We start from the raw sequence: 24,843 nt of genomic DNA, 5'->3' as shown, positions 1-24,843 counted from the left end.
TTGTTTCAGTAGAGTTGTGGATATAAAAGCCCAACTGGAGTGGTTGAGGAGAGGATGAGAAGTGAGCAAGTGGGAACAGCTATTACACACAGCACTTTCAAGGCATTTTGGGAATGGGAGCAAAAAATCAGTTAGCAGCTAAAAGAGGATGTGAGGTCAAGGTTTTTTTTTTAAAACAAGGATTATGTTCAGACAGTTTTATATGATGATGGGACCAATCCAGTCGTGAGAGAGAAACTGCCGATGCAGCAGAAGAGAGAGGAGATAACTACACGTACAACCTTGAGTAGATGATGGGGGATGGAATTCGGAGCTCAAATAGAAAGGGTGGCCTTAGTTAGGAGGGGGGCACTTTGATTGTAGAAGGCAGCAGAGGATGTAGTAGTACCTAAGTTCCCTTTTAACAGGAAGGGGAAAGCTATTAAATATTTTGAGAATATTTAAAATCTCATGATTCATTTATTACATTTGGTATAATATAACTGATTTTCAAGAATCAATAAATCAGTAAATGAAGAATAGTAGTTGAATTGCTCCTAAGGACAATTCTGTTAATATTGGTTTTGAGAGCTTCAACCTTCAAATTACCGATTTCCCAAGTATCTTGCAAAGTACTAGACTTTTAGTATTTATATTCATGCTATATTTTATTTTAATTAATTTATTTATTTCTAAGATGACCAGTAAGGGGATCTTAACCCTTGGCTTGGTGCTGTCAGCACCACACTCTCCCAAGTGAGCTAACCAGCCATCCCTATATAGGGATCCGAACCTTGGCCTTGGTGTTATCAGCACCACACTCTTCCAACTGAGCCACAGGCCGGCCCTCATGCTATATTTTAAACTGAACTTATTATAAAAAAAATTAGACAGTAAGTTCCAGGAGGAAAGGGACTTGTCCAATGCTAAAGCCCCATTACTTTGTCATCTGCCTGGAACACAAAAGATATTCTGTGAAAAATGAATTAGATTTTCCAATCTCTGTTCATTTCTTACTTTGTAAAGTACTGCATTTATGACTGCCATTTAGAAAGATGAGCCTCAGGACCGGCCCGTGGCTCACTCAGGAGAGTGCGGTGCTGATAACACCAAGGCCATGGGTTCAGATCCTATATAGGGATGGCCGGTTCGCTCACTGGCTGAGTGTGGTGCTGACAACACCAAGCCCAAGGTTCGCTCACTGGCTGAGTGTGGTGCTGACAACACCAAGCCCAAGGGTTAAGATCCCCTTGAGTGTGGTGCTGACAACACCAAGCCCAAGGTTCCATCTTAAAAAAAAAAAAAAAAGAAAGATGAGCCTCTTTGCAGGCACTTTTTCATCATTTGTAATAGAAGAAAATGTAGTGATACCTGTAGATCACTTTCAAAAGTGGAATATAAAAATAATGCTGTTGAATCAATAAACAAAAAGTAGTATAACCAAATACATAGACATCAAGTGGCAAACTTCCTAAGCCAAGATGGTTACTGAAATTCAACCAATCTGGAAATGTATGTAGTTAATGAACTGACATCATAGTCTCTTGTGAACAGATTATCAGAGGCAGAGGCAATGGCAGATTCTTTCTGGTTATTGGTGTACCAAAGAGAACAGTGGTTGTTTGAATGCACAACAGATAGGAAGAGATTTAAACTGCCTCAAATATGATCTCTGCCTGATACTGAGAATGTTAACACAAAAAGATCACCTAGGATTAAAGAGTGCAAAGACAATAATACACTGTTTCAATAACAATAGAAGGTAAAATTTTTACCCACAGAATGAAGTCCAGTTTTCAAATATTTAATTCAATTCTTCCTAGCAACTGTCACCTAAGAAACACAAATGCTACCCACTTTGTAATTAGAGGGAAAGGTAGAGCCCCTATCCCAACTCCATGTCAAAAAGAGTAAGAAGCAAAGATGCTCAAAACAGCTAAACAAATGAGACAGGTGAACTCTACCCATCCTGCTTCAGAAAAAGAGGGAGTCATAAAGTAGCTCATCTGTCTTAAAAAAAAAAAAAAAGAACCAGCAAAATGAATGTACTATTTCAGATAGTAAGCTATTCAGATTCTTGGCAATGCCCCAAATTACTTTGCAGAATATTAAAAAAAAAAAAATCAATAAAGGTATACTTCCTTACCCCTCATGTTCCAAGTCTAAACTGGTTTATATGCTTGTTGAAGTAGAAGAAATAAGCCCACTTAACTGATACACTGTAGAAAACTGAGTTAATCCTCAAAATCACAGTTTATTTTTCTCTAACAGGAAAGTACCACAAAATGATGAGATCTAGGCCGAGCCCGTGGCGCACTCGGGAGAGTGCGGTGCTGGGAGCGCCGCACTCTCCCACAGCGGGTTCGGATCCTATATAGGGATGACCGGTGTGCTCACAGCGCTCACTAGCTGAGCGTGGTGCGGCCGTCTCAAAACGGACAAAAAAAAAAAAAAAAAAAAAGATGAGATCTATTTGAACAGGCTGGAAAAATTACACAAACACACACCAACTTCATTTTCAGAGATTGTTCTTTTTATTATAAGAGGTTTTGGTCCCCCATATGCCAACTTTAAATAGTTTACTTCATTTTGAGCTATATCCTCATTCAACTACAAATTTCTACTATAAAATTTCAGTTTTCTCTTCCAGCTTGTTGTTCTTATCCTGGTGTAAAAGTCAGTTTGCATCTTTCCTTCTGTAGTAACACTGAGGAATCCAAACTTCTTTCCCTCTAAAAGTAAAGAGTTATCTCTCTGTAAAGCCAGTTTTCTGAGGGAGTAACATGAAGTTAGAGACAACAAAAGTGAACATTCCCTTTGGCAAAACAACAAAATACCAAGTCAGCCAACATGATTTTGACCCATTATTTTTTAGGAATTAGAGTTCAAATATATGAGTTGGGAAATTTTGTGTTCTTAATATTTAAAAACCAGTTGGTCTCTTCTGACTACCACATCATATCTGGAAGTTTGTCATCACATTCTGAGAAGCCCACATTAAGTGGCATTAACCTATTTAAAAAAAAAAGTCCCTGGTATTTTTTATTACTCTAACGCTAGAATCTCTTAAGTAGAATAAAGAATCATAAGAGAATTATTCATTGCTTTCAAATCTCCGCTTTCTGAATTTACACTTGTATGACTAGCAATTAAAAGTTACAGGAAGGGCAGAGCCAGTGGCGCACTTGGGAGAGTGCAGCGCTAGGAGCGCAGGAGCGCTCCCACCCGCGGGTTCAGATCCTATATAGGGATGACCAGTGCGCTCACAGCGCTCACTGGCTGAGCGCGGTGCATCTGGTCTCAAAAAGGACAAAAAAAAAAAGTTACAGGAAAAGGGGCCTACGTGTGGCTCACTTGGGAGAGTGTGGTGCTGATAACACCAAGGCCACAGGTTCAGATCCATATATAAGTATGGCCAGTTAGCTCACTTGGGAGAGCGTGGTGCTGACAACACCAAGTCAAGGGTTAAGATCCCTTTACCGGTCATCTTAAAAAAAAAAAAAAAGTTACAGGAAAAGCATGAATCTGTTCTATCTCTAATTCCCAGAGTTTCTCAAATGACACCCAATTTTATAATTAGGGAGTTAAATTACCCTTCACTTTGCCACCACTTGCAGAATTTCTGCAACAATCCAGCTTCACCTATGAAGTCTAGTCATTTTATGAGACTGTCTGGTTAAAAGTGAACACCAATTATTACATGAAATGTAGAGATATTCAATATATGTTACTAACCTTAAATAAACCTAGTATCAATTTGCCTCAAAGAAGGAATTCATATACAATTACAGTACTAACTTCAAAACTCCTAAAGCTTCAGTCAAGATTTTGGAGCTAAGAGTTGGTAGGAAAACTGTCTGGTGTTAATATCAGCTCTGCCCAGACTTTTGCTAATCTATATGAATAATCCCAATTCAAAGTTTTCATTCTGACTGTACAGGAAATGCTTTCTGCAACCCAACATATCTAAAATGGTTTCATTCTGAGTGATGCAAACCCTCCACACAGCCTGAAGGGTCAGAGGCTTTTATAATACCAATTCACATGAAGCAAGCTTAGATTGGAAACAACTTACAAGCACTTGTTATAATACATCTACAAGCAGTGATAACCAAAATAAGGGATATTCTGATGCATATCTCTTTATATTACAACTGAAAATGGAGATAAAAGCTATACTTATTTGTTTTCCAAACTGAGACCACATCTCCTGTTTTCCCTGGTTTCTCTTGATGCTTAAGATATCTCTCTTAGCTCCACTTACAAAACTTTAATTTCTTATAAAAACAAAAATATTATTATATAAGGACATTTCTCTGGAAGTTTACTACTAAAAGTTAATTATTGCCATAAACTCACAATTCCCTACTAGCAAGCCAGTGAGGCTCTAGGATCCCTTGGGGAATATTAAAAAGTATAAAATATGATCCATGTCCTCAAGGAGCTAAATAATATATTTACTGATTCAAAGAAAGAGAAGGTAGCTTGAGAGGTCATTGTATCATATATAGGCAGGACTGTACTTTAAAAATTCACCTCAAGAGGTGATAAAATTATTTGGGGAAACTTTTTACCATCTCTACAATGACAACCATTATTAGCAACAAGTTCTTTACACAACTACCCCTTACTTCAGTTTAAACCTATTTTCTCTTATTCTAGCATCAGTGGAGCTGGAAAACAGCTGGTTACCATTCCTAATAATGGATCCATTCATGTTTTTTGAAGAGTTATTAAGTTGCCTCTCAACCTTTCATTCTCTCAACCTTTCCTGATAGGACTGACTTCCAACCATATAATCATCTTTTGAGTCTCCACAGAACCGTCTCCAAGGTCTCCTCATCCCTTTTAAGTTGAGGAACCTAGAAATGGAAACAATACTCAAGTAAGGGGATGATCAGTGCTAAATATTATCTACATAAAAGATAATGCCATTCCATAAGATACCTCAACATCACTTTTAAAACCCCAATCCGTACCTTTACAAAAATGTCCTATGCTGGCTCTTAAACTGTCTTCCGCCATACTTATATTAATTTAATATTTTTTTAAAAAGTAGTAAAAAATGGGCTGGTCACTTAGCTCAGTTGGTTAGAGCTCAGTTGGTTAAAGATGGTAACACCAAGGTCCAGGGTTCGATCCCTGACCAGCCAGCCACAAAAAAAAAAAAAAAAAAAAAAAAAAAAATCACTACTGTTAGTAGTCTTGTACAAGTTCTCCTAGCTTACATAATGTGTCCTTGCAAAGCATTTATAAAACTGTATGTATATCAAATTTTGAACTCAATAAACATTCACCGATCGCCCTCTATATGAAAAGTCACTATTGTAAACAATATAAAACACAAATGATGACTTAGAAATGGCCCATGTCGGGCCGGCCCGGTGGCTCACTCGGGAGAGTGTGGTGCTGATAACACCAAGGCCCCGGGTTCGGATCCCATATAGGGATGGCCGGTTTGCTCACTGGCGAGCGTGGTGCTGACAACACCAAGCCAAGGGTTAAGATCCCCTTACCGGTCATCTTTTAAAAAAAAAAAAAGAAATGGCCCATGTCTTAAGGGTGTCACAATCTAATGGGAAAAAGAGATACATTCAAAAATATTTACAACATAAGCCATCCTGGGGTAAATTCTTTCAGGGTAAAGTATAAAGTACAATAAGAAAACAGGAAAAGAGAAGTTGAGTTTCAAATACTAGTAGTATCTGTGAAAACTTCATGGAAGAGTTGTAACATGGAGATCAAGATGAGCCATGGACGATGGATAAGCCAGAGGCAGGTCAAAATGGGTCTTTAAGGCAAAGGAGAGCCTTCAGCAAAAGTATAAAAGTGGGTATATAAACACCGTGGAGAATACCTAGTAATTCAGTAGTCTAACGTGGTTGAAGCACATAACTGAGAATGTACACTCAGGAGATAAGCTCTGAAATGAACCTGGGGGCCAAGAACTCTGAAGAGCCTCAGACATGTTATAAGGGATCAACAAGTACTCGTACTCATGAAAAGATTAGGAACCCTAATCATAGAGACCAGGAGCACCAACCTCAATTTGGCTGCCTTGGGCTGATCATTATGCAGCTTATGGAGGCACTGTATTCTTGGCATCCTACCTGCCTATTCATTGTTTGTTCTCTTTCTTCTCCCATTTTTGCCTCATCTCTAAATACATTTTAGTTGGACACCAATGGTACCCACTGTTATCAAGATGAGTGGCTGTCCTTCAGTTTGGTTCCACTTAGCTTACTGATGAACTTGACACCCAGAACAAAATCAAGAACATTCTAAAACCGAGATTACAGCACTCAAATAGGTGTATGTGTACACACATATACACATATACTTCAAAGTAATAAAAACCAGTTATCTTGGTGGGAAAAAAGAGATTATATCACTTGTGTCCTTTTAATTTCTCAGTTCTAATAATTACGGCTTCTTCTGTGCCAGGAAAAGTGCTAAGTGCTTTGCATGCATAATCTCAGTTAAGCCTCACAATAATCTTATGAAGCATGATTATCCCTAATTTACAAATGAAGAAACTGAGGCAGGGAGAGGTTAAGAAACTTTTCCAAGATCATTCAGCTAACAAATGGCTGAACTAAGATTTGAACCCAGGCAGTCTAAATCCAGAGCCCACAGTCTTAACGGCTCTTAATTACTGTGCTATACTATCTCAGGCTATTACAGATTAGATTAAGAGATTCTCCCTCTCCTTTCTAAAGGTATTTACATATGCACAAATTTAAAAATCCTTGCTAGAGAGATTACAAAAAGATTTCCTCATTAACCAACCTTAAAGAGATGTTATCCACAAGGTTTTACTGCTTACGATTAAAGGCAATAATCTAGGGAAAATGTGTTTGATCTAAAAATTAGTCAATACTCGTGGATGGACAGAAGTTGAATATAGGTATGTAAAAGTATTTATTCCTCTAAGTGTAAGACATTTATTATAGATAAGCGATTAACTTCTCCCTAGTTTTTAAAACTGAGATAGTACAAAGGAGAGCCTAATGAAAAAATTTTCTCCAAAAACACTTCTCACAAGTAATGTTACATCTCCTAATTCAAGAGAGAAAGCCACAATTACTTTGATGCTGTAAAATGAGAATGAAACAATGCTTCAGGAAAGCATGGATAATAAGGGTTGGATCTCTCTCAAACAGTTCAAATGTCAGAAAGGCTCATAGATCTTGCTGCTGAAAGACATCAAAACATCTACACCTAAACATTCCAACAAAACAGAAAACTAGAAATGCAAGAAAATGAATAAAATATATGGAAGAAACTTCAACTCCTGAAATGAATGCTAGCAGAACAGATCCTACCCACTGGTACTTCACAAGGTGTTGCTGTAGTGATGATTAAAGATAAGATATCTGGGGAAATCCCTTCAATCTATTTGTCAAACAGAAAAACAACTACTCATTTCAAGGAAAGGGGAATTTTCATATACTGCACAAAAAACTGCCAACTAAGTCTTACATTTATATCTTTGTTAACTGTTTCCTTAAAACTAAAACTCATTAGGGTGGTATATTCAACATGTAAAAAGTTAAACCAAGTTTGGTTTCTAAGAAGTTTTGCACTAATCCTACAAGGGGACCTATATCATCCACAACAACTTACAAATCACACAACAAAACTTTTCTTTAAAATGTCTCAGTCTTGGGCCGGCCCGTGGCTCACTCGGTAGAGTGCGGTGCTGATAACACCAAGGCCGCGGGTTCGGATCCTATATAGGGATGGCTGGTTTGCTCACTGGCTGAGCGTGGTGCTGACAACACCAAGCCAAGGGTTGAGATCCCCTTACCGGTCATCTTTAAAAAAAAAAAAAGGAGGTACTCAGAGAAACAAATGCTAAGCTAATTATACAAAAGTTTTCAAAATATTTCCTCAAGGGTGCTGACAACACCAAGCCAAGGGTTGAGATCCCCTTACCGGTCATCTTTTAAAAAAAAAATAAAATAAAATAAAATGTCTCAGTCTTTAGGAGCAAATGTTTGGCAGCAGCTAGAGCCTCATGACTAGCTTCCCCTGGTGTGTAACCTGACAAGGTAAAAAGCTCACTGAAATATTTAACAGTGGTGGTATGGATTTCTTTGGATAGGTCAAGAAAAGCAGCTCATCCTTTTTAAAAACATAAAGAACCATTTTATGGGAAGTCATTCCTTCAGTCCAAGTGTCTGTGTATTTCCTCAGGGCTTTCTCAGAGACCTTATTGAGGGGGAAAATGAAAAGGCTAACAAAAGGACCTCTTTTCTCTCCCTATTTCCAGCACAATCTACCTCAGCCACAGGGCCAGTAGCATCCACACTGTCATAAATGCCAGCAATTAGAGAATTAGGCCATAAAACCACCCACTCAGGTATAAGAGTGCAGGCCTCCAGCTTTATTTAATGCATGCAATAAAAGATCCTGTACTTCCTTCTTTCAGGCCTTCCTCACAACCAATGAAATGACAATAACAACAAAAAAATACCCCTTTGTCTGCCTACCTCATACTGATGAGATCAATGAAACCATCTGGGTCCAGGTGAAGGATTTAAGATTCCTTTTTCTGAATACAAGACAGCATTTCCTCCAGCATGCCACATGCTCATCTATTAAAGGATATGCTGTATTTTGAGCACTAATATAACAAAAACTAAAGTCAAACTACTTTTTCAGAAAATTATTCTTATTCTGAAACTACTCTAGAAGCCTAGAAAATTCCTGAACTTCTCAAGAAATACTGGAGCCCACGAGAGTATTTTTAATTAACTCAACAATTTCTAAAACCTCTTGATGTCTTTTCTAACCAAAAAAGTTAATTCAAATCTCAAAGCTAACTTTCATTCAGATTATGTTTTGAAATCTGATATAATTTAGAAGTAATCAATAATTTCATTTGATTGTTTGTCTTTACAACCTACCAGCCCACAAAAGTCACAAGTCTGTGATTTACTCCAAGATAAGATTTTATTCATCAAGCTTCAAAAACCAATCTAGATAAGATCCAAGCAAATACTTTATAGCAGTAAACTCTTTAGCATCCTCTTTCCACCTAGTGCCTACAGGGTTAAGAATCTGATTAAAATGTAGGTACCTCATGCCAGACTCATTAGTAATTTAACCTTTCTTAATCCCTGAAAATAACATATGCAGACAAAGGAAGGTCCCATCCCAGCAACCCTTGAATAAATTCCTCCAAAGTAGTGATAGTCACAAAGCTTCCCCCTTTCCTCAAAGGTCTATGCTGCTGGGCTCTCCACCTTGGCAGAGGAAGAATGGAAAGAGACAAGATATTCACAAAAGGCCTGACTGAAGGCCTTCAGTTAAGTGCTAGAAGGAAGCTGAAGTTCTGTGCCAACACTAGTGGAATGTGGGCAGGCACAAAGATCTTAATTAGGAGACCTACAATTAAAACACAGTGAGTCTCCTAAAGAGAGGCACTGCAGTCTGTTATACCTCTGAGCAAGCAACGCACTGGTGCCACCTCCTCTAGCCACAGGGCAAGTGAGGCAATTGGTAGAGTCTTCACAACTGCTCTATGGAATGACAGCTCCAAGGTGAGCAAAGAGATGAGAATTAAGTCAGGATAGAGGTATTTTCTCTCAACTTCCAATCAAAAAGATAAATCACTATTTTGCGAATGATGATTTCCTACAGGAGCATGTACCTTAAGATAATTAAATAGAAGGGAAAGATGGGGATGTGTCGTATGGTTTTCAGTGACAGACCAAGAAAAGCTCCAAAGACTGCACTTCTAATGCTCAGTACAAACCAAAGTACTTCATTTCAGGACATATCAACTACTACTCCCTGCAAAATAAGTACTATCATTTTGGATTTATAAATACATTGATGTACTGGATTTTTCTTTTCATTTAAAAGCTCATGCACCTAAAGGAAAATACCACCTAGACTGAAAATAACTTCCCTTTTGTATAATCAGGAATTTACAACAGTAAAAACATGAAAACAAATTTTACCAAACAAGAGGGCCTCTAAACACCAGATAATGTCTGAGGTTCTACAGGTTCTCAGAACTATGTTTAAAATTTTATCCTTATTTTTCTTATAAATGAAGTTGGTCAAATTCAGCAAAGTCCTTGTATTTTTTTCCACACAATGAAAACTTTCCCATCAAGTTGAAATTTCTCCTCTTAATAATAATGCCAGTATGGGCCGGCCCGGTGGCGCACTGGATAGGTGCGCCGCTTGGGAAGCGCGGTGGCGCTCCCGCCATGGGCCGGCCCGGTGGCGCACTGGATAGGTGCGCCGCTTGGGAAGCGCGGTGGCGCTCCGCCCGAGGGTTCGGATCCCACATGCAGACCGGTTCCCGCTCACTGGCTGAGCGAGGAGCTGAGAGGCTGTTTGGGATTGCACGATGTAGAAGGAATCTGGGTTGTCCTGAGGAACTTAGTGAAAGCTGAGGGAAGGCGAAGTAAATCGAGGAAAGCAGGCAGTGGGAAAAGAACAGAGAAGAAACTGAAAGAAGCAGAAACCCCATAAGAAAGATCTGCAGTTATAGTTTTAGTTCCCCCAAAGCCCGATTTCTCTCCGGCTCATGTCCTTGGCATCTAGCATATTCCTCTTTATGTCCTGACCACAAACAGCCTTTCCTCAAGCTAACCCGTGGGCCTTGGTTCCCTGCAACCCAAGGTGCGAGATCAAGGCTTGGCAACTTTTTCTATAAAGGGCAGGTAGTAAATATTTTAGGCTTAATGCCAGTTAAATAGGCAAATGTATAATCTCATATCAAAAATTACCTAACAGGCTCACTGGCTCTGACTTTTGAAATAAACTCAGAATAGGAAATTCTGACCTGACCAAAAAATTAATATAATAGAAAGGATCAGAATACTGGAGAAAAAAATTCATGAGCTACTTAATCCAACCTTTCCATTTTACAGAAACTTAAGGTTAAAAGTGAACTGCCCAAGGTCTAATCAGTGACAGAGATGAGTGAGATGAGAGCCCATGTCCACTGACTTCCACTCTGAGACTTCTACTCCACTTGTATTCTCTGCTTCATTTTCCTTCTGCCAAGCTGAAGATTAGCTGGGAAAGCACTAAAGGAGCAACTCCCACTCTTGGTATGTGCCCAATGAACATTAAAAAAAAAAAAAAAAAAAAAAATCACTCTCTAATTACCTTTCAGCTACAGAACTACTGTCTTTTCTAAGCCCAACCCAAAAGCCCATCTCAGTCCACCTCTCAGTCCATGTGAACTGAACTGAAATTTCAAATGAAAACACACACACACCAACGTTGTAATTCATTTTCAATTAATATCTAATTAAAATTTGCTATGTTATGATCAGGATGGAAATTTTGCTTTCAACATTTTGTGAAGAGGTAGGGAAGGTAACTAGATTGATGATGAAATTAATAAAGACTAGTTGCTGCTCAATAAACTGTTTCTGTAGTTTATGTTAAAACAGACCAATTTCTAGAGCCGGCCCAGTGGCGCACTACTACAGTGCGCCGCTTGGGAGCGCACGGTGGCGCTCCCGCCGAGGGTTCAGATCCCACATACAGACCGGTTCCCGCTCACTGGCTGAGCGAGGGGCGGGCGCAGCACCGAGGGTTGCGATCCCGTTGCCGGTCCCGGTCCGGTACGGGCGCGACACTGAGGGTTGCGGTCCGTTGCCGGACACAAAAATAGACAAAAAGGAAAAAAAAAAAACAGACCAATTTCTAGCCAACACCGAAGGTGCTGCTGTGCTATGTTTATTCAGATGGCAAAGTATAGTAGTATGAACATTACTTAAGCCTCAGAAAAATGGGACACTACCACAATGGAGGGAGAGAGGAAAGGCAAAAAATGAACCTTTGTGATTTCTTACAGTGCTCAATAAAACAAAACTTCAATTCTATTTCCTAATTGTCATACAGAAAGTCCAAATAAGAGACCAGCAACACCTATGCATTTTTTAAAATCCCATTTTAACAGAATTTGGTCATGAAGAACTCTTACATGTAGTTGTTATCCAGAGAGATATTCAATACAAGGGAAGTTAGGAACCAATGGCAGTAAAGGACAAGTTTCCTATGGCTAGTAAAGTTCAAACAGGGAAGTGATCTGGAAGTTCTGTCACCTAATTTTAGAAGTATTAAGTTAGGTTTCATTATTGGCAGGTTATAGTCATTATTGACTGACAGCAAACCAGAACTTAAGGAGGTTAGAATCATTTTGGGTCCTACAACCATTTCTTCATAAATTCAGATGAGACTTGACACAGAGTGGTAAGCAAGTTCTGAGAAGCAATCTTTTGAATTCTATAAACATGTCAGCCCAGGGTGATCCCTAAACTTCCCTTTTGGAACTTTATCATTCATTTGTAAGACTCTGTAACAAAATGCATGGTTTCTACACTGAAAACTACCAGGTGAGAGGATATCATCCCTCTGGTTTAGCACTAATCAATGTACACCATCAACCCATAGTAGGTTAATTCAAACTACCACATAAAAAGCTTATCAATGGAATAACAACTCATTCAAGCCCAATTCAGAAAAAATAGTGAAGTTTAATGCAACAAGTCAACCACTCTTCTCATAATGAAGTTTCAATTACTGTTCAGACAAAAGTTTTAAAGGAAAAAAAACCTTACTGATATGACCTTAGCTGAAATATCTGCAATTTTTTGATAGGCTCTACACTATATATTACTTTTAAGCAAAATAAAACACTGGTTTACAATCATCTCATAATGCCAGTGGATAAGAAAATATTAGCACCTGATTAAAACTTTAAAGGTGATTTGTCAAAGACCAACAGATAAAATATTCTGGTGCCCAGACATTAGGTCCCTGAATCCAGGTGGCTCTCTTTCTAACCAGTCTCTTGAAAGCTGTGATTGGAAGCTGTCAGCATACAACTTTGCTTTTGAACATGTGATAACAACATTTGGACTGTGAATACTTGGTTCTTCAATACAAAATACATAAGCATGCTAAACAAGAAGAAAATGCTTCTTAGGATCCCCTTAAAATAGACTAACTTCTCCTAATAGACACTTTCTTATTATACTCAAATATACTTGGGGCTAAAATTCTACATATAACCAGGCAAGTCTCAATTTTGAAAATAAGCAGGTAAATGAAATGTAAGTTTTTTTTTTTTTTTTTTTTTTTTTTTTTTGCTGCTGTATCTTTTAAAAAAGCAAAATCAACTCACATTTAAGCACCAACTCCATGCAAGTAACCTGAACGGTTCAGTCTTTTTGTCATGTATGAGGCCTTTGGTTCTCCAACTACATGGGATCTGTGTTGTTAGCTTAAAAAATACAGAATTGGCCTTTCAAAAAAAAATAATAATCTATAGCAACCAATAAATAGTCTCAAACAACCCTGCTGACTGCAGCTGCCTTCTGAAGGCTGGGAAAAGGAGGTGGAGATAGAGCAGAGAGAGGCAGGGAAAGGGGACGCTGCAGCTAGCTACATAGCAAGGAACACGCCCCCATCATGTCCTCCTTGCTCTGTCAGAAGGCGGGTTGTTGTCAGTCTCCTGATCAGGCTGCCTTAGAAACGATTAAAAAAAAAAAAAAAAGAGGCCGGAAGACTAACAACAAAAAAATGCCAGCCCCTTAAAAGGGCTCCTGATCAGGCTGCCTTAGAAACGATTAAAAAAAAAAAAAAAAGAGGCAGGAAGACTAACAACTAAAAAATGCCAGCTCCTTAAAAGGAGGGGCTGGGGTCCCTGGGATCTCCTCCCACCCCTTCTTCCCAGGATCTTGTGGTAAATCTAAAGGGGTGCGGGGCACAATAGGGGACAAGGGGTTTGCCCAGGATATTTTGTGTGCACCAACGGCAGAGCACGCAGGAAACGGCTGGTTGTTATCTTTCCCTTTCTGTTTCAATCAAGAGCACTCCAGAGCAGCAACCCCCTACCCCCCCCTTCGCTTCAGCCCCTAGCAGCTGCTCTTCCTCCTCCTAGCATCCCCCATCCCATTCTCCCCCATCCCCTACAACTCAAACTACCCCTTCTGCATCCAATGGAAAACAAATGCGCAATGCCACTGGCTAAACCTGAACTCAACTTCCCTTCCCAGGGCAACTTTCCTTCTTGCTGAAGGGGGCTGAATAATGCTTATCAATGCATCCCTGTTCTCACCCCAGTACTAATGAGGAAGAGGCAAACCTCTGATCCTTCATCCACCTTGGTCCCCGTATAAGAATCGGAAAGAGAACCCTAACTCCTCCTTCTAAGGAATAACTTTGCTTCATAATCCTTTTTCTCCCAACCTAAAGCAACTACCACCACCACCCTAAAGTAAAACTGTCCCTTATCTACTCTCCTCACCCCAACCCCGCCCCCCCCACCCCTTCCAAGCCCAGAATTGGCCTAGGAAAAAGTGGATCAATAACGAAATGATGGAGGAAAGGAGAAGGGCAGGTTGGACACTGCGAGCTCTCAGGCGCAGTGGGTGGGGTAGGAGAGCAGCTGCTTCCCCTGGGAGGACGCTGCCCAAGTCCCCCCACAAACACCTCCCCTCACACGGGCCCCCTTCCCCAGAGCTGGAGGGAAAGCCTGTCTCCTCTCCAGGGGAGCGGTGGAAAACTGCTCTGCTCTAAGCCAAGGGGACAGTGGACTATTTTCTCCTCAAAGATGCCACTAATACTTCATTCTAAAGGAGGGAAAGGGTGGAGTGAAGGTAGAGTTAAGTCCCTGCTACCAATAGGCTAGAAACTGTAGTCCTGTAAGATGGGGGAAGAGACTACTTGTATAAGATCACCGTTATCTTCAGAGGGAAAGGAGGTGAGGGAGGCCAAGGTGGACAGGAAGGGAGAGAAATTAGGTGGGATCTGGGATTGGGCGGGATGGGGGAGGATCTGTCTGCTAGGAGTGGGAGGTGAAGGATGGAGGATGCAGGGTGGAGGTGAGGGAAGGGGGAGTGGCTGGCAACATAGGGACCTGGCCTGGGGATAGGGCGACGGTTCATTGGGGTTTCGGAAGCAAGGTGCTGGAAGGGACGTCGATCCCCAAGGGCTTGAAGAAGAAGGTGGCCCTGGATGAGGCCATCACCAGAGAGATGCCCGAGAGGAAACTGCCCTAGGAGTAACACATCTGCCCAGAGAGGGAGGCGGGGATGTGGCGGGATCAGGTCTCTAGGAAGGAGGGAGGGAGGAATCTTGCTCGGATGAGGTAATCTATGAAAGGGAGGAGGGGTTCAGTCCCGGGATGGGAAACCCCGGCGAGGGGGTCTGTGCCAAGGGATTTGGGGAAGGGTCGGGGGAGGAGAGTGAGGGGCAGATGCCCTTAGCCAGATGGGTCCAAACCCCGGGGTGGGGGCGCCTGGGGGCCTGCAGCCCTGTATGAGGGTCCCAAGACGGGAGGGCCATTTGCCCCGGGCCAGGGACTCCAGGATGGTCCCAGAATTGGGATGCTCCTCAAACCCGGGTGGGGGAGGGGAAGGGGCTCCGCAGAGGGTCGAGACCCCGGACCTGGGGGTTCCTCGCCCCCTTACCTCTCCGCTGCCGCCTCCCCCGCCGCTCTCCCCAAACACGGCCCGGAACCGGCGCAGGTTGGTGCCGATGGCGGCCGAGACCTGCAGCGCCGCGTCGAAGCCCGGGCCCACCCGGAGCAGGGCCGGCCCTGAGGAGGCTGAAGACGATGACGAAGACGAAGACGAGGCGGACGACGAGGAGGCTGCTGAGGCGGCGGCCGCTCCCCCTGGAACCCCAGCCCCGCTGCTTCCCGCCGCCGCCGCCGCCGCGGCCCTCCGGGAGCGGCATTGCCAGGGAAAAGGAGGGGGGAAGGAAGCCCAGGAGCCCGGAGCGGAGCGCGGGTTCCGGGGAGAGGGGGAGGGGGCGAGGACTACTGGGAGGATGGAGGCGGAGGGAGCCGGGCCGCCTGCAGCCTGGAGCGCCGAGAGGCCGATTACACACGTTCCCGGGACGCGCTGGGAATCGAACCGCCCGGGAGAGCAGCTTCCAGTATAACGCGGCTGCTGGGTCGGGGAGGAGTGAGCCTTCTCCCCCGCCTAGGGGCACGGATACAAGATGTGTTAGTCCGAACTGAACGCATCTAGAATAAAAGAGCCCTCATTGTACTACATGCAAAACAGAAGCGTTGCCCAGTTTACTATATGCAAAATAGAAAGGCCCTCAATGAATACGCTTTAAAAAAAAAAAAGGAGCCCCTCCCATTTGCATGCCGGAGCACTCTCCAAAATGCACACACCAAGTGGCAGGTCTCCCGCCACCTCCTCGCCCTACTGTGCACTCCGGGCCGAGGAGCTTCGGGCTTTCGTGCCCTTCTGCAGAGAGTTGGGCCGTTTCTCCAGCCCGGGCATCGGAGTCACGGCGTGCTCCGCTAACGACGCGGTGTTACAACGAAGATGAAGCTGGGTGGCTAACGGGGCCTGGAGGGAAGAGGCGGGCAAAAACGCCCCCGCCCCTTCTTCCTCCGGTTTCTGCCTGCCGCTGCATGCAAAACAGACCCTAATGTATGCACGCAGAGGAAGGAGGGCTCGCGAGCACGTTTCTGATTAAGAGAGGGGGAGGAGGAGAGAGCGCTGGGCATTATGATACACTGTATGGAAAGGGCCCGCCGGCTGCGAGCTCTGTGCGCGGGGTTAGTAAGCTGAGGGAGGAGGGGGAAGTAAGGAGGAGGGTTAGAGAGGGGGACGAATTTCCACCGGGTTTACTTTATTGCGGGAAAGGAGGGACGGCTCCTCTAGCAAGGCGTTAGAAGCTTGCAAGGCTGGGAAAGCCAAGAGGGGAGGGAGGGGTTTGTGCCGGGAGAACGTGCGTTGGCTGAGGCTGGGAGATCGATACACAGCCTGCAGGCCCCGGGGCAGCCTCCATCCCCCCAGTTGAGGTGGAGTTCGCTGGAAGGTCACGCAGCCTTCCTGGACTCCCGCACCGGTACAGCGCACTGCTTGTAATATTACAGCCTGGGGCGACGAATTTGGGAAGGAGGGGGAGGGTCGTGGTGAGCAGGTTGCAATCAGCTCTGGCCCTCTGGAGGTTGCACTGCACGCCTCCAGAGAAGGTCCACGGCCTCCTGGTGCTGAAAACCTACGTCCCTCCACAAGCGAAGCATTTGTGCAGAGCGAACGATAGGGTGGGGGTTGGAGGGTAGCAGAAAAAGGGAGGAGACACCGGCAAGCTCCAACTCCCCCAACTCGTCCCGGATCGATCATCGTTCCAACCGCGCAGAATAGGGCCCAGATGGTTTGCAAAGCGCGCACTCACACAACGCACACACAGAAACAGATTCCGTTGTTAAATCGCGTGGCTTACTAGGTGCAAAAAGGGTGGGAGTAGCGGGAGGATCTTAAACCGCAGCCCCAGACTCTGCTAAGGACATAGATACCCCATTGTGGACGGTTTCTCCATTGCAATACATTTAGCATTGGGCGCTGGGGGTTTTGCTTCAGTGTAGCTGTTCTGATCAGTTACAGATTGGCGACCACGTGGATTCCCTCAAGCATCCTGATTTGTTCCCTCTCTCACGCTCTCTAGCTTATTTTTCTTTTGTATTTGCCGCCCCCCCTTCTTTAATATGCATAACGGTCTGCAGAGGTAATAGGCAGGGGACTGAGTGACAGGCTTTATATAACTGTGTCAACAGGATTTCTTCCCGCCTTCCACCCTTGAGAAAACATAAATGGGCTGAGTTCTGAGTAACCTCCTCACTTCAAGCACACTTCATTTAGTACAGGTGGGAGGTCTGCAGGTTGGGTGGCAGCAGCAGGAAAAAAAGAATGTCTTTGAAGATTGTGTGGAGTCCCCAGATTGAAGCCTCTGGGTAGAAAACCTCCATGAGAAATCATGCAGTTTGTCTCTTTGCCTCCAGACTAGTCCAAAAGGAGCCAGAGCAAATCAGAATTTGGTTTATTGTTGGAGGTTTTAGGGCAGAAATAGTAATAATTAACATTTACTGAGTGTTTTCTGTGAGCCTAAGTGCTTTGTGTGTATTCAATTCCCAGTCCTATGAGATAATTCTTATTTTATGGATGGGGAAACTGAGGTTTAGAGTAATGTTCAAGGTCACACAACTAGCAAGTAGTGGGACCAAAATTCATTGGGGTCTAACACCAATATCCACTAACCATACTGCTGCTCATAAAAAAGACATTCTATGCCTTACTCATAAGGTACTTTAAATAACATGTGCTTTTTAATTATTTTTTTTTCCCTTTTGGTCTTTTTTACTGACCGGCAACGGGATCGCAACCCTCGGTGTCGCACCCGCACCGCGCTCAGCCAGTGAGCGGGAACCGGTCTCCACATGGGATCCGAACCCTCGGCGGGAGCGCCGCCACGCTCCCAAGCAGCGCACACTCCAGTGCGCCACCGGGCCGGCCCTTTAATTATTATTTTTAATTTTATTTATTTATTTATTTATTTTTAAAAGATGACCGGTAAGGGGATCTTAACCCTTGACTTGGTGTTGTCAGCACCACGCTCAGCCAGTGAGCGAACCGGCCATCCCTATATGGGATCCGAACCCGTGGCCTTGGTGTTATCAGCACCGCACTCTACCAAGTGAGCCACGGGCCGGCCCATTATTTTTAATTTTAATTCAATTTATTTTCTTGAATACCTAACATATTCATATGGTTAAACATTTAAAGGCATTAAAGTTCTCAGTCCACTCTTGCTCTGAACCACCCTTCCGCTGGATCCAGTTATACCTTACCCTTTCATAGGGGTAACTTGTATATTCTTCCAGAGATAGTCTACGCCTACACAAGCAACTACGTACAGAAGTTTTTCCATAAATGAAAGCATATCAAACCCACTTCCTGGATCTTACTTATTTCATTTAATATATCTTGGAAATCACTCCTATTGGCAGACAGAATTTCCTCTTTCTTTGAGCTGTATGGAATAGATGTAGCTTAATTTAACCAATTCTCTATTGGTGGGCACTTTGTTTCCAATCTGTTGTATTTCAAACAATGCTACAGTGCATAACCTTAAACATATGTCATTTTGCAGATGTGCAAATAAATCTGTAGTATAGATTTCTAGAAGTAGAAGTGCTGAGTCAAAAGGTATGTACATTTATACTTTTGATAGATATTGCCAAGTTGTCCCCAGTATAGATTGTTTCAATTTGAACTCCTACCAGCAATGTTTAAGTGACTCTTTCTCCACACCCTTACAAAAAGAATTTTTAAAACTTCTTGATCTTTGCCAACCTAATAGAAATCCACATGTTTTATTTTTTTCAAATGACAGAAGGAAACTTTTAAGAAGGAAACCCCAAATTTTGCTCATTTCTGCAAATTCATGAATTACTCCTGGTTTAAAGAGACCTCTAGATATTCACTCCCTTTTCCCCTCCTCTGGGAATATTTCTCATTGCAAACCAATATTGGAGTGGAACCAATATGGCATCAGAGTCACAAATCTGGGCTTGATTTGCAGGTCCAATAATTTTAGTATGATCTTGAACCAGGGACCTAGCCTCATTATGCCTCTGTTTCCTAATTTACAAAAATAAAAATATTAATAGCAACTTCACAAAATTGTTATGAGGATTGAATGACATAATCTAAGTAAAGTATCTTCTCTGTCATTCAGCTAGGAACGTTTTCCCCCATGGATTTCCTTAATAAATGGTGAAGTTACCCTCTCAAATCAGCAATTTCCTTTCTTCAAAGGGTCCCCAAATGGACACATTCATTGCATTGCTCGTCCCAAAGGTCCTCAAACTAAGAAAAGAATGGTGGCTGAGTCATTTAAACTTGCTCAAAGGAAGGCTTGATCATCACTGAACAGAGGACTGTTCAGAATCCTTAAGTGCTACTTTTTTCTGGGGAAGGAAGGGCCAAGTCCATTACTCTTCCACAAAGGAACTGTTCCATTAAGGAAGCAATGGTTGCATTTTGTCCTGAATTTATGAGTTTCCATTTCTGGACTTCAAAAGAATTAGGTATAACTATACCTATGACTGAATGGACTTTAAATACTGACCCTAGCATAGACAGCTGGCTTTCTGTAAAAGATTTGGTGTAGTTATGCCCAAAGGCAAGGCTAGGTGATTTGGGGGCCATGAGCTCCTTGGGGACAGGAACTACATATTACTTACCTTTGTATCCCCTGTGCCAAGCAGTGTCTATACCAGCCCAATTAATGTCTGCAGAATAAATGACCCTTCCCAGTTGCTCTCTTGGACTTTGGTGTTCATACCCAAGGGGTCTTATTTTGTCAGAGGATTTTGGCAATTGCCATATGTTGAACTGTTTGTGTGTGTGTGTGTGTGTGTGTTTAATATTTTATTTAAAAGTAGTTAAACTGTCTCCACTTAAAATTGCACTAATGAACGAAGTTCATATTTTTCAAAGAGAGAAAAATGATAGAGTAATTATTTGATTATGATTGTTTTACCTCATAGGAGCTTGAAGGAAATGTTACAGTAAAGCATTTTCTTTCCCTCTCTTCCTAGTTACCTCTAAATTGTACTCTCATAGTAGTCTTCTGATTGGTGTTCTTATGTTCAATCTCTTTGCTTCCCAACTTTTTGTCTTTTTATTTATTCAACAAATATTTCTTGAGCACCTACTTTGTACCAGGTACTATGTTAGAGCTGAATATATAAAAGTACTATGTCACAAAACTTTTAGAGAAACATGAAAAAACATGGGGTGTTTGGGAAATGAAGTACTTCAGTATTATTTGAACATAAGGCACATGGGGGAAAGTGTCAGAAGATGACTGGCTAGATCATATTAAGGAGTTTGGATTTTATTCTATAAAGGTTAGGAAAAAACAACGATTTCAAGCAGGCACTAGCATAATAGAATTTGTATCACATCACTGTGGCAGCTGAGTATAAGACAGCAGGCTGGTGGTGAGACTAGAGGCAGAAAATGCAGTAGGATATTTCTGACCTCTTCCCAGGCTTCAGACTCATCCATACAGAGGAATCCAGATCATAGGTAATGAGTGAAGCAGCAGTGAAGATGTAAGAATGAGGACAGATTCCAGAGATATTTAACAAATAGAATGACTTCTGGTGTCCATTTACTTGTGAGGGATAAAGAAAAGGGGCTTTTCTCAGATTGCCAGCTGGGGTTAACAGGACAGATGATGATACCACCAACTAAGATAAAAAAGAACAGTAGGAAGATGTTTTTGCTTAGAGATGATGAGTTTGGTTTTGGAACAGTTGAGTTTGACATGCCTGTGAGATCTGAATGTGGAGCTGTCTAATAGGCAATTGGATAAATTGGACTCAAGATCGGGAATAAAAGGCTAAAAATATAGAGCTGGGAATTGGAAGAATAGAGATGGTAGCTGAAACCAAGGGCATGGATGAGACCACACAAAAAGTATAGCACACAGAGGCAACAGGGTCAGTAATAGAACCAGAAGAAAGTCAGGTCTGTGGCTAGCAAAAAGTAGCCAATGAAAGACTTGAGAAAGAAGGCTTAGAGAGGTAAAAGGGGGCAGGAGGGAAACCAGATGAGAAAGGGTTTCAGAGGAGCTGTAAACAATGCCAAATATAGCAGAGAGGTCAAGACTCAGAAGGACTGAAGATTGTTCCTTATAGTCAGAGGGAAGTCACAGGTGATCTCAGTAAGAGCAGTTAGTTGTAGGGGAAAGGCGAAGTCTACAGTCAAATTGTATTTGGTTAAGGAGAAAATAGAGAAGGCAAGGAGGAGCACATGGACACTTCAGGAGGCTCATCTGTAAAAGGAAAGAGAGGGGGCTTTAGCTAGAGCCCCGAAAACATTGTTAAGAGTTTATTTTTTAAAAACTAATTTTTTTTTATTATGAAAGTAAGATATGCAAGGTAAAAAGTATAAAATAATATGGAGGAATATAAAATAAAAAACATAGGCTGGCCAGTTAGCTCAATTGGTTAGAGTACAGCCTTGTAATCCCAAGGTCAAGGATTCGCTTCCCCTTATTAGCCAGGGGCAGAAAAAAAAAGGTCTAAATATCCCTTCCTTTTCTCCAACTATAGTCTACTCCCAAAAGGTAATCACTGTTACGTTTGTTGTCTAATATTTCAGAATATAAACAAGCATGGCTTGTATGTATTACATATATACATGCATATGTGTATGTGTATACACACACACACAAAGTGTCTGGCTGGTAAGGGGATCTGAGCCCTTGACCTTGGTGTTATAACACTGTGCTCCAACCAACTGAGCTAACCAGCCAGCCCTACATATATCTTTTTAATCAATGTGATTATACCACACAAACTACTATGCTTGGTCCTTTAATCTTTTTCATTTAACAATATGTTCTGGAAACCCTCCATATCTTTCTGACCTGATCTCCTGCCTCTTTGTCCCTAGTTTATTATATTTCTACTGCTTTGACCTTCTTGCAGTTCCTGGAACTCACCAGGCACACTTACACCTTAAGGCTTTTGCACTTGCTGTTCCCTCTGCCTAGAATGTTCTTCCTCCAGATAGCCTCCTGGCTCACTCTCTCACTTCCTTCAGATCTCTGCTCAAATGTCATCTCCTCAGAGACTAACACATCTTCACTACATCTTACACTACATATTTTTTTTTCACAGCATTTATTACCATGGATTTATTTACTTGTTTAATGTCAGTCTCCCCCACAAGGATATACGCTCCATGAAGGAAGGGACTTTGTCTGCTTCACTGCTCTACACCCAGAGCCTAGAACAATAAATGACCTTTAATAGGTACTCAATAAAAACTGAAAAGCATGGAGAGTTTGCATGCTATGTTCCTATGAATAGCAAGCAACAGCAATTAAGAGTGCAAGCTTAAACTGCTTGGTTGCAAATCTTTATATCTTAGTAGGTGTGTGCACTTGGGTAAGTGAATCAATTTCTTCATCTGTCAGTCGTATGACAGTGAGGTCATACTAGTGCCTAACTCCTTGGGTGGTTGTGAAGATTAATGTGTGAATGTGTGTAGTATGATTAGTACAGTAACTGATATGTAGGAAATCGTTAGTAAAGGTTCATCGCTGTAATTATTGGCAGTACAGTATTCCTTTTTTTTTTAAGGGGATCTTAACCTTTGGCTTGGTGTTGTCAGCATCATGCTCACCCAGTGAGCCAACCGGCCATCCCTACATGGGATCCGAACCCGTGGCCTTGTTATTATCAGCACCGCACTCTCCCGAGTGAGCCACGGGCCAGCTCTGGAAGTACAGTATTCTTTTTTGTGTGTCCTTTTTGAGACCAGCCGCACGGCGCTCAGCCAGTGAGCCGCTGTGAGCGCACTGGTCATCCCTATATAGGATCTGAACCCTCGGCGGGAGCGCTGCTGCGCTCCCAGCGCCGCACCCTCCCAAGTGCGCCACGGGCTCGGCCCTGGTAGTACAGTATTCTAAAAAGGCAATCTTGCAGCTCTGCCATTGGTGGCTTCACTTGTACAGTTCTTCACCTCTTTGATTACTCCTTCCAGCCTCCTTTCTCTGTCCTTCACCCCTCAAACACGGGTGTCTCCTGAGTATTTCTCATTTCTCACATTCTCTTAGAGTGAACTCATGGTTTTAACTACTGCCCAGGCTGAAGAGTGCCATAACTGCCGCCCCCAACCACACCATTCCCCAGGGCCTCAGACTCTTACATCCAACTGCTTTGAGAATTTTCATTCTAATTACTTGTTAGGTTGTGTGACTCACTAAAGTGTGGGTTCCTCAAGAGCAGGAATAGTTTCTTGGTTATCTTTATCTTTATCTTTATTCCTCCAGGAGAGATGATCTTGGTAGATGCACTTCAAAGTATTCACAGCCTAATGAAGGGAAACAGATAATAAATAAATAAGTAGAATAAGTCAGTTGGTAACAAGTGCTATGTAAATAGAGCAGAGAGCTGGGAGAGGCTGAGGTGCGATTGTTTTCTAAAGGATGGCCAGGCTTTGTGTTAAGGGGATATTTGAACAAAGTGTTGAAGGAAATGAAAGAGTAAACCCAATGATGTCTGAGTGAAGAGCATTCCAAGCCTAAACCAGCAAATGCAGAAGGCCCCAGGTGGGGTGTTTGCGACAAGAAAGAGGCCAGTGCAGCTGGAGTAAGGTGAGTGATGGGAATAGTGGCAGAAAATGAGGTGTGTGAGATATGGGGGGGAGGGTTCAGATCATACAAGGACTTAAAAAGAGATGAGGAGCCATTGGCTGGTTCCGAATAGAAAACTGACAAAATGACATAACATTTGAAAGGCTCACTCTGGCTTATGGTTTAAGAATAGACAATGAAAAGGAAGGGTGAGAGCAGGGAGACCAGTCAGAAGGTTACTGCAGTGGTCCAGGTGAGAGATGATGGTGTCTTGGCTTTGGTTGGTAGCATGGAGGTGATGAGAAATTGTCAGACTCAGGATTTATTTTGAGGATAGGGTAAGGATTTGCTGATGTGTTAAATCTAAGGCATGAGAGAGAGAGGCAATGATGAACGGATAAGTAAATGAATAAGTGAATTGGAGGTATACACAGTAGTCTGTCCCTCCTCCTTTATCCGGTTTCACTTTCCACAGTTTCAGTTACAAGCAGTCAACAAAGGTCCAAAAATATTAAACAGAAAGTTCCAGTAATAAAGAATTCATTAGTTTTCAATTGCGTGCCATTCTGAGTAGCATGATGAAATCTCACGCTATCCTGCTCTGTTCTGCCTGGGATATGAATCATCCCTTTGTCCAACATATCCATGCCACATATGCTACCTGCCCATTCGTCATTTAGTAGCTGTCTTGGTTATCAGATTGACTGTAGTGGTATTTCAGTGCTTGTGTTCAAGGAACCCTTATTTACATAATAATACTTTACTAATAATAACTTAATTATGAGCCTGCTTTTCGGGCTGGCCTGGTGGCGCACTGCGCTAGTGCGCCGCTTAGGAAGCGCGGCGGCGCTCCTGTAGAGGGTTTGGATCCCACATACAGACCGGTTCCTGCTCACTGGCTGAGCGAGGCGCGGGGGC

General features: G+C 42.5%; 1 protein-coding gene across 1 annotated transcript in view; it reads right to left on the bottom strand.

Moving 5' to 3' along the window:
• KMT2A (lysine (K)-specific methyltransferase 2A) overlaps positions 1-16,262 on the bottom strand; it is an 82,801-nt gene extending 66,539 nt beyond the window's left edge. The window contains exons 1-3 of the mRNA XM_008574936.1: positions 16,186-16,262; positions 15,435-15,687; positions 13,145-13,243 (exon numbers count right to left, since the gene is read on the bottom strand). Coding sequence (XP_008573158.1) covers positions 13,145-13,243; positions 15,435-15,687; positions 16,186-16,262 — 429 coding nt within the window. The remainder of the gene's footprint in view (positions 1-13,144; positions 13,244-15,434; positions 15,688-16,185) is intronic.
• Positions 16,263-24,843: the final 8,581 nt, after the last annotated feature.

Source organism: Galeopterus variegatus, unplaced genomic scaffold, assembly GCF_000696425.1.
Source record: "Galeopterus variegatus unplaced genomic scaffold, G_variegatus-3.0.2 Scaffold1119, whole genome shotgun sequence".
Lineage (NCBI taxonomy): Eukaryota > Metazoa > Chordata > Mammalia > Dermoptera > Cynocephalidae > Galeopterus > Galeopterus variegatus.
The sequence above is the reverse complement of the archived record's forward strand: the minus strand, read 5'-3'. Positions and strand labels throughout refer to the sequence as shown.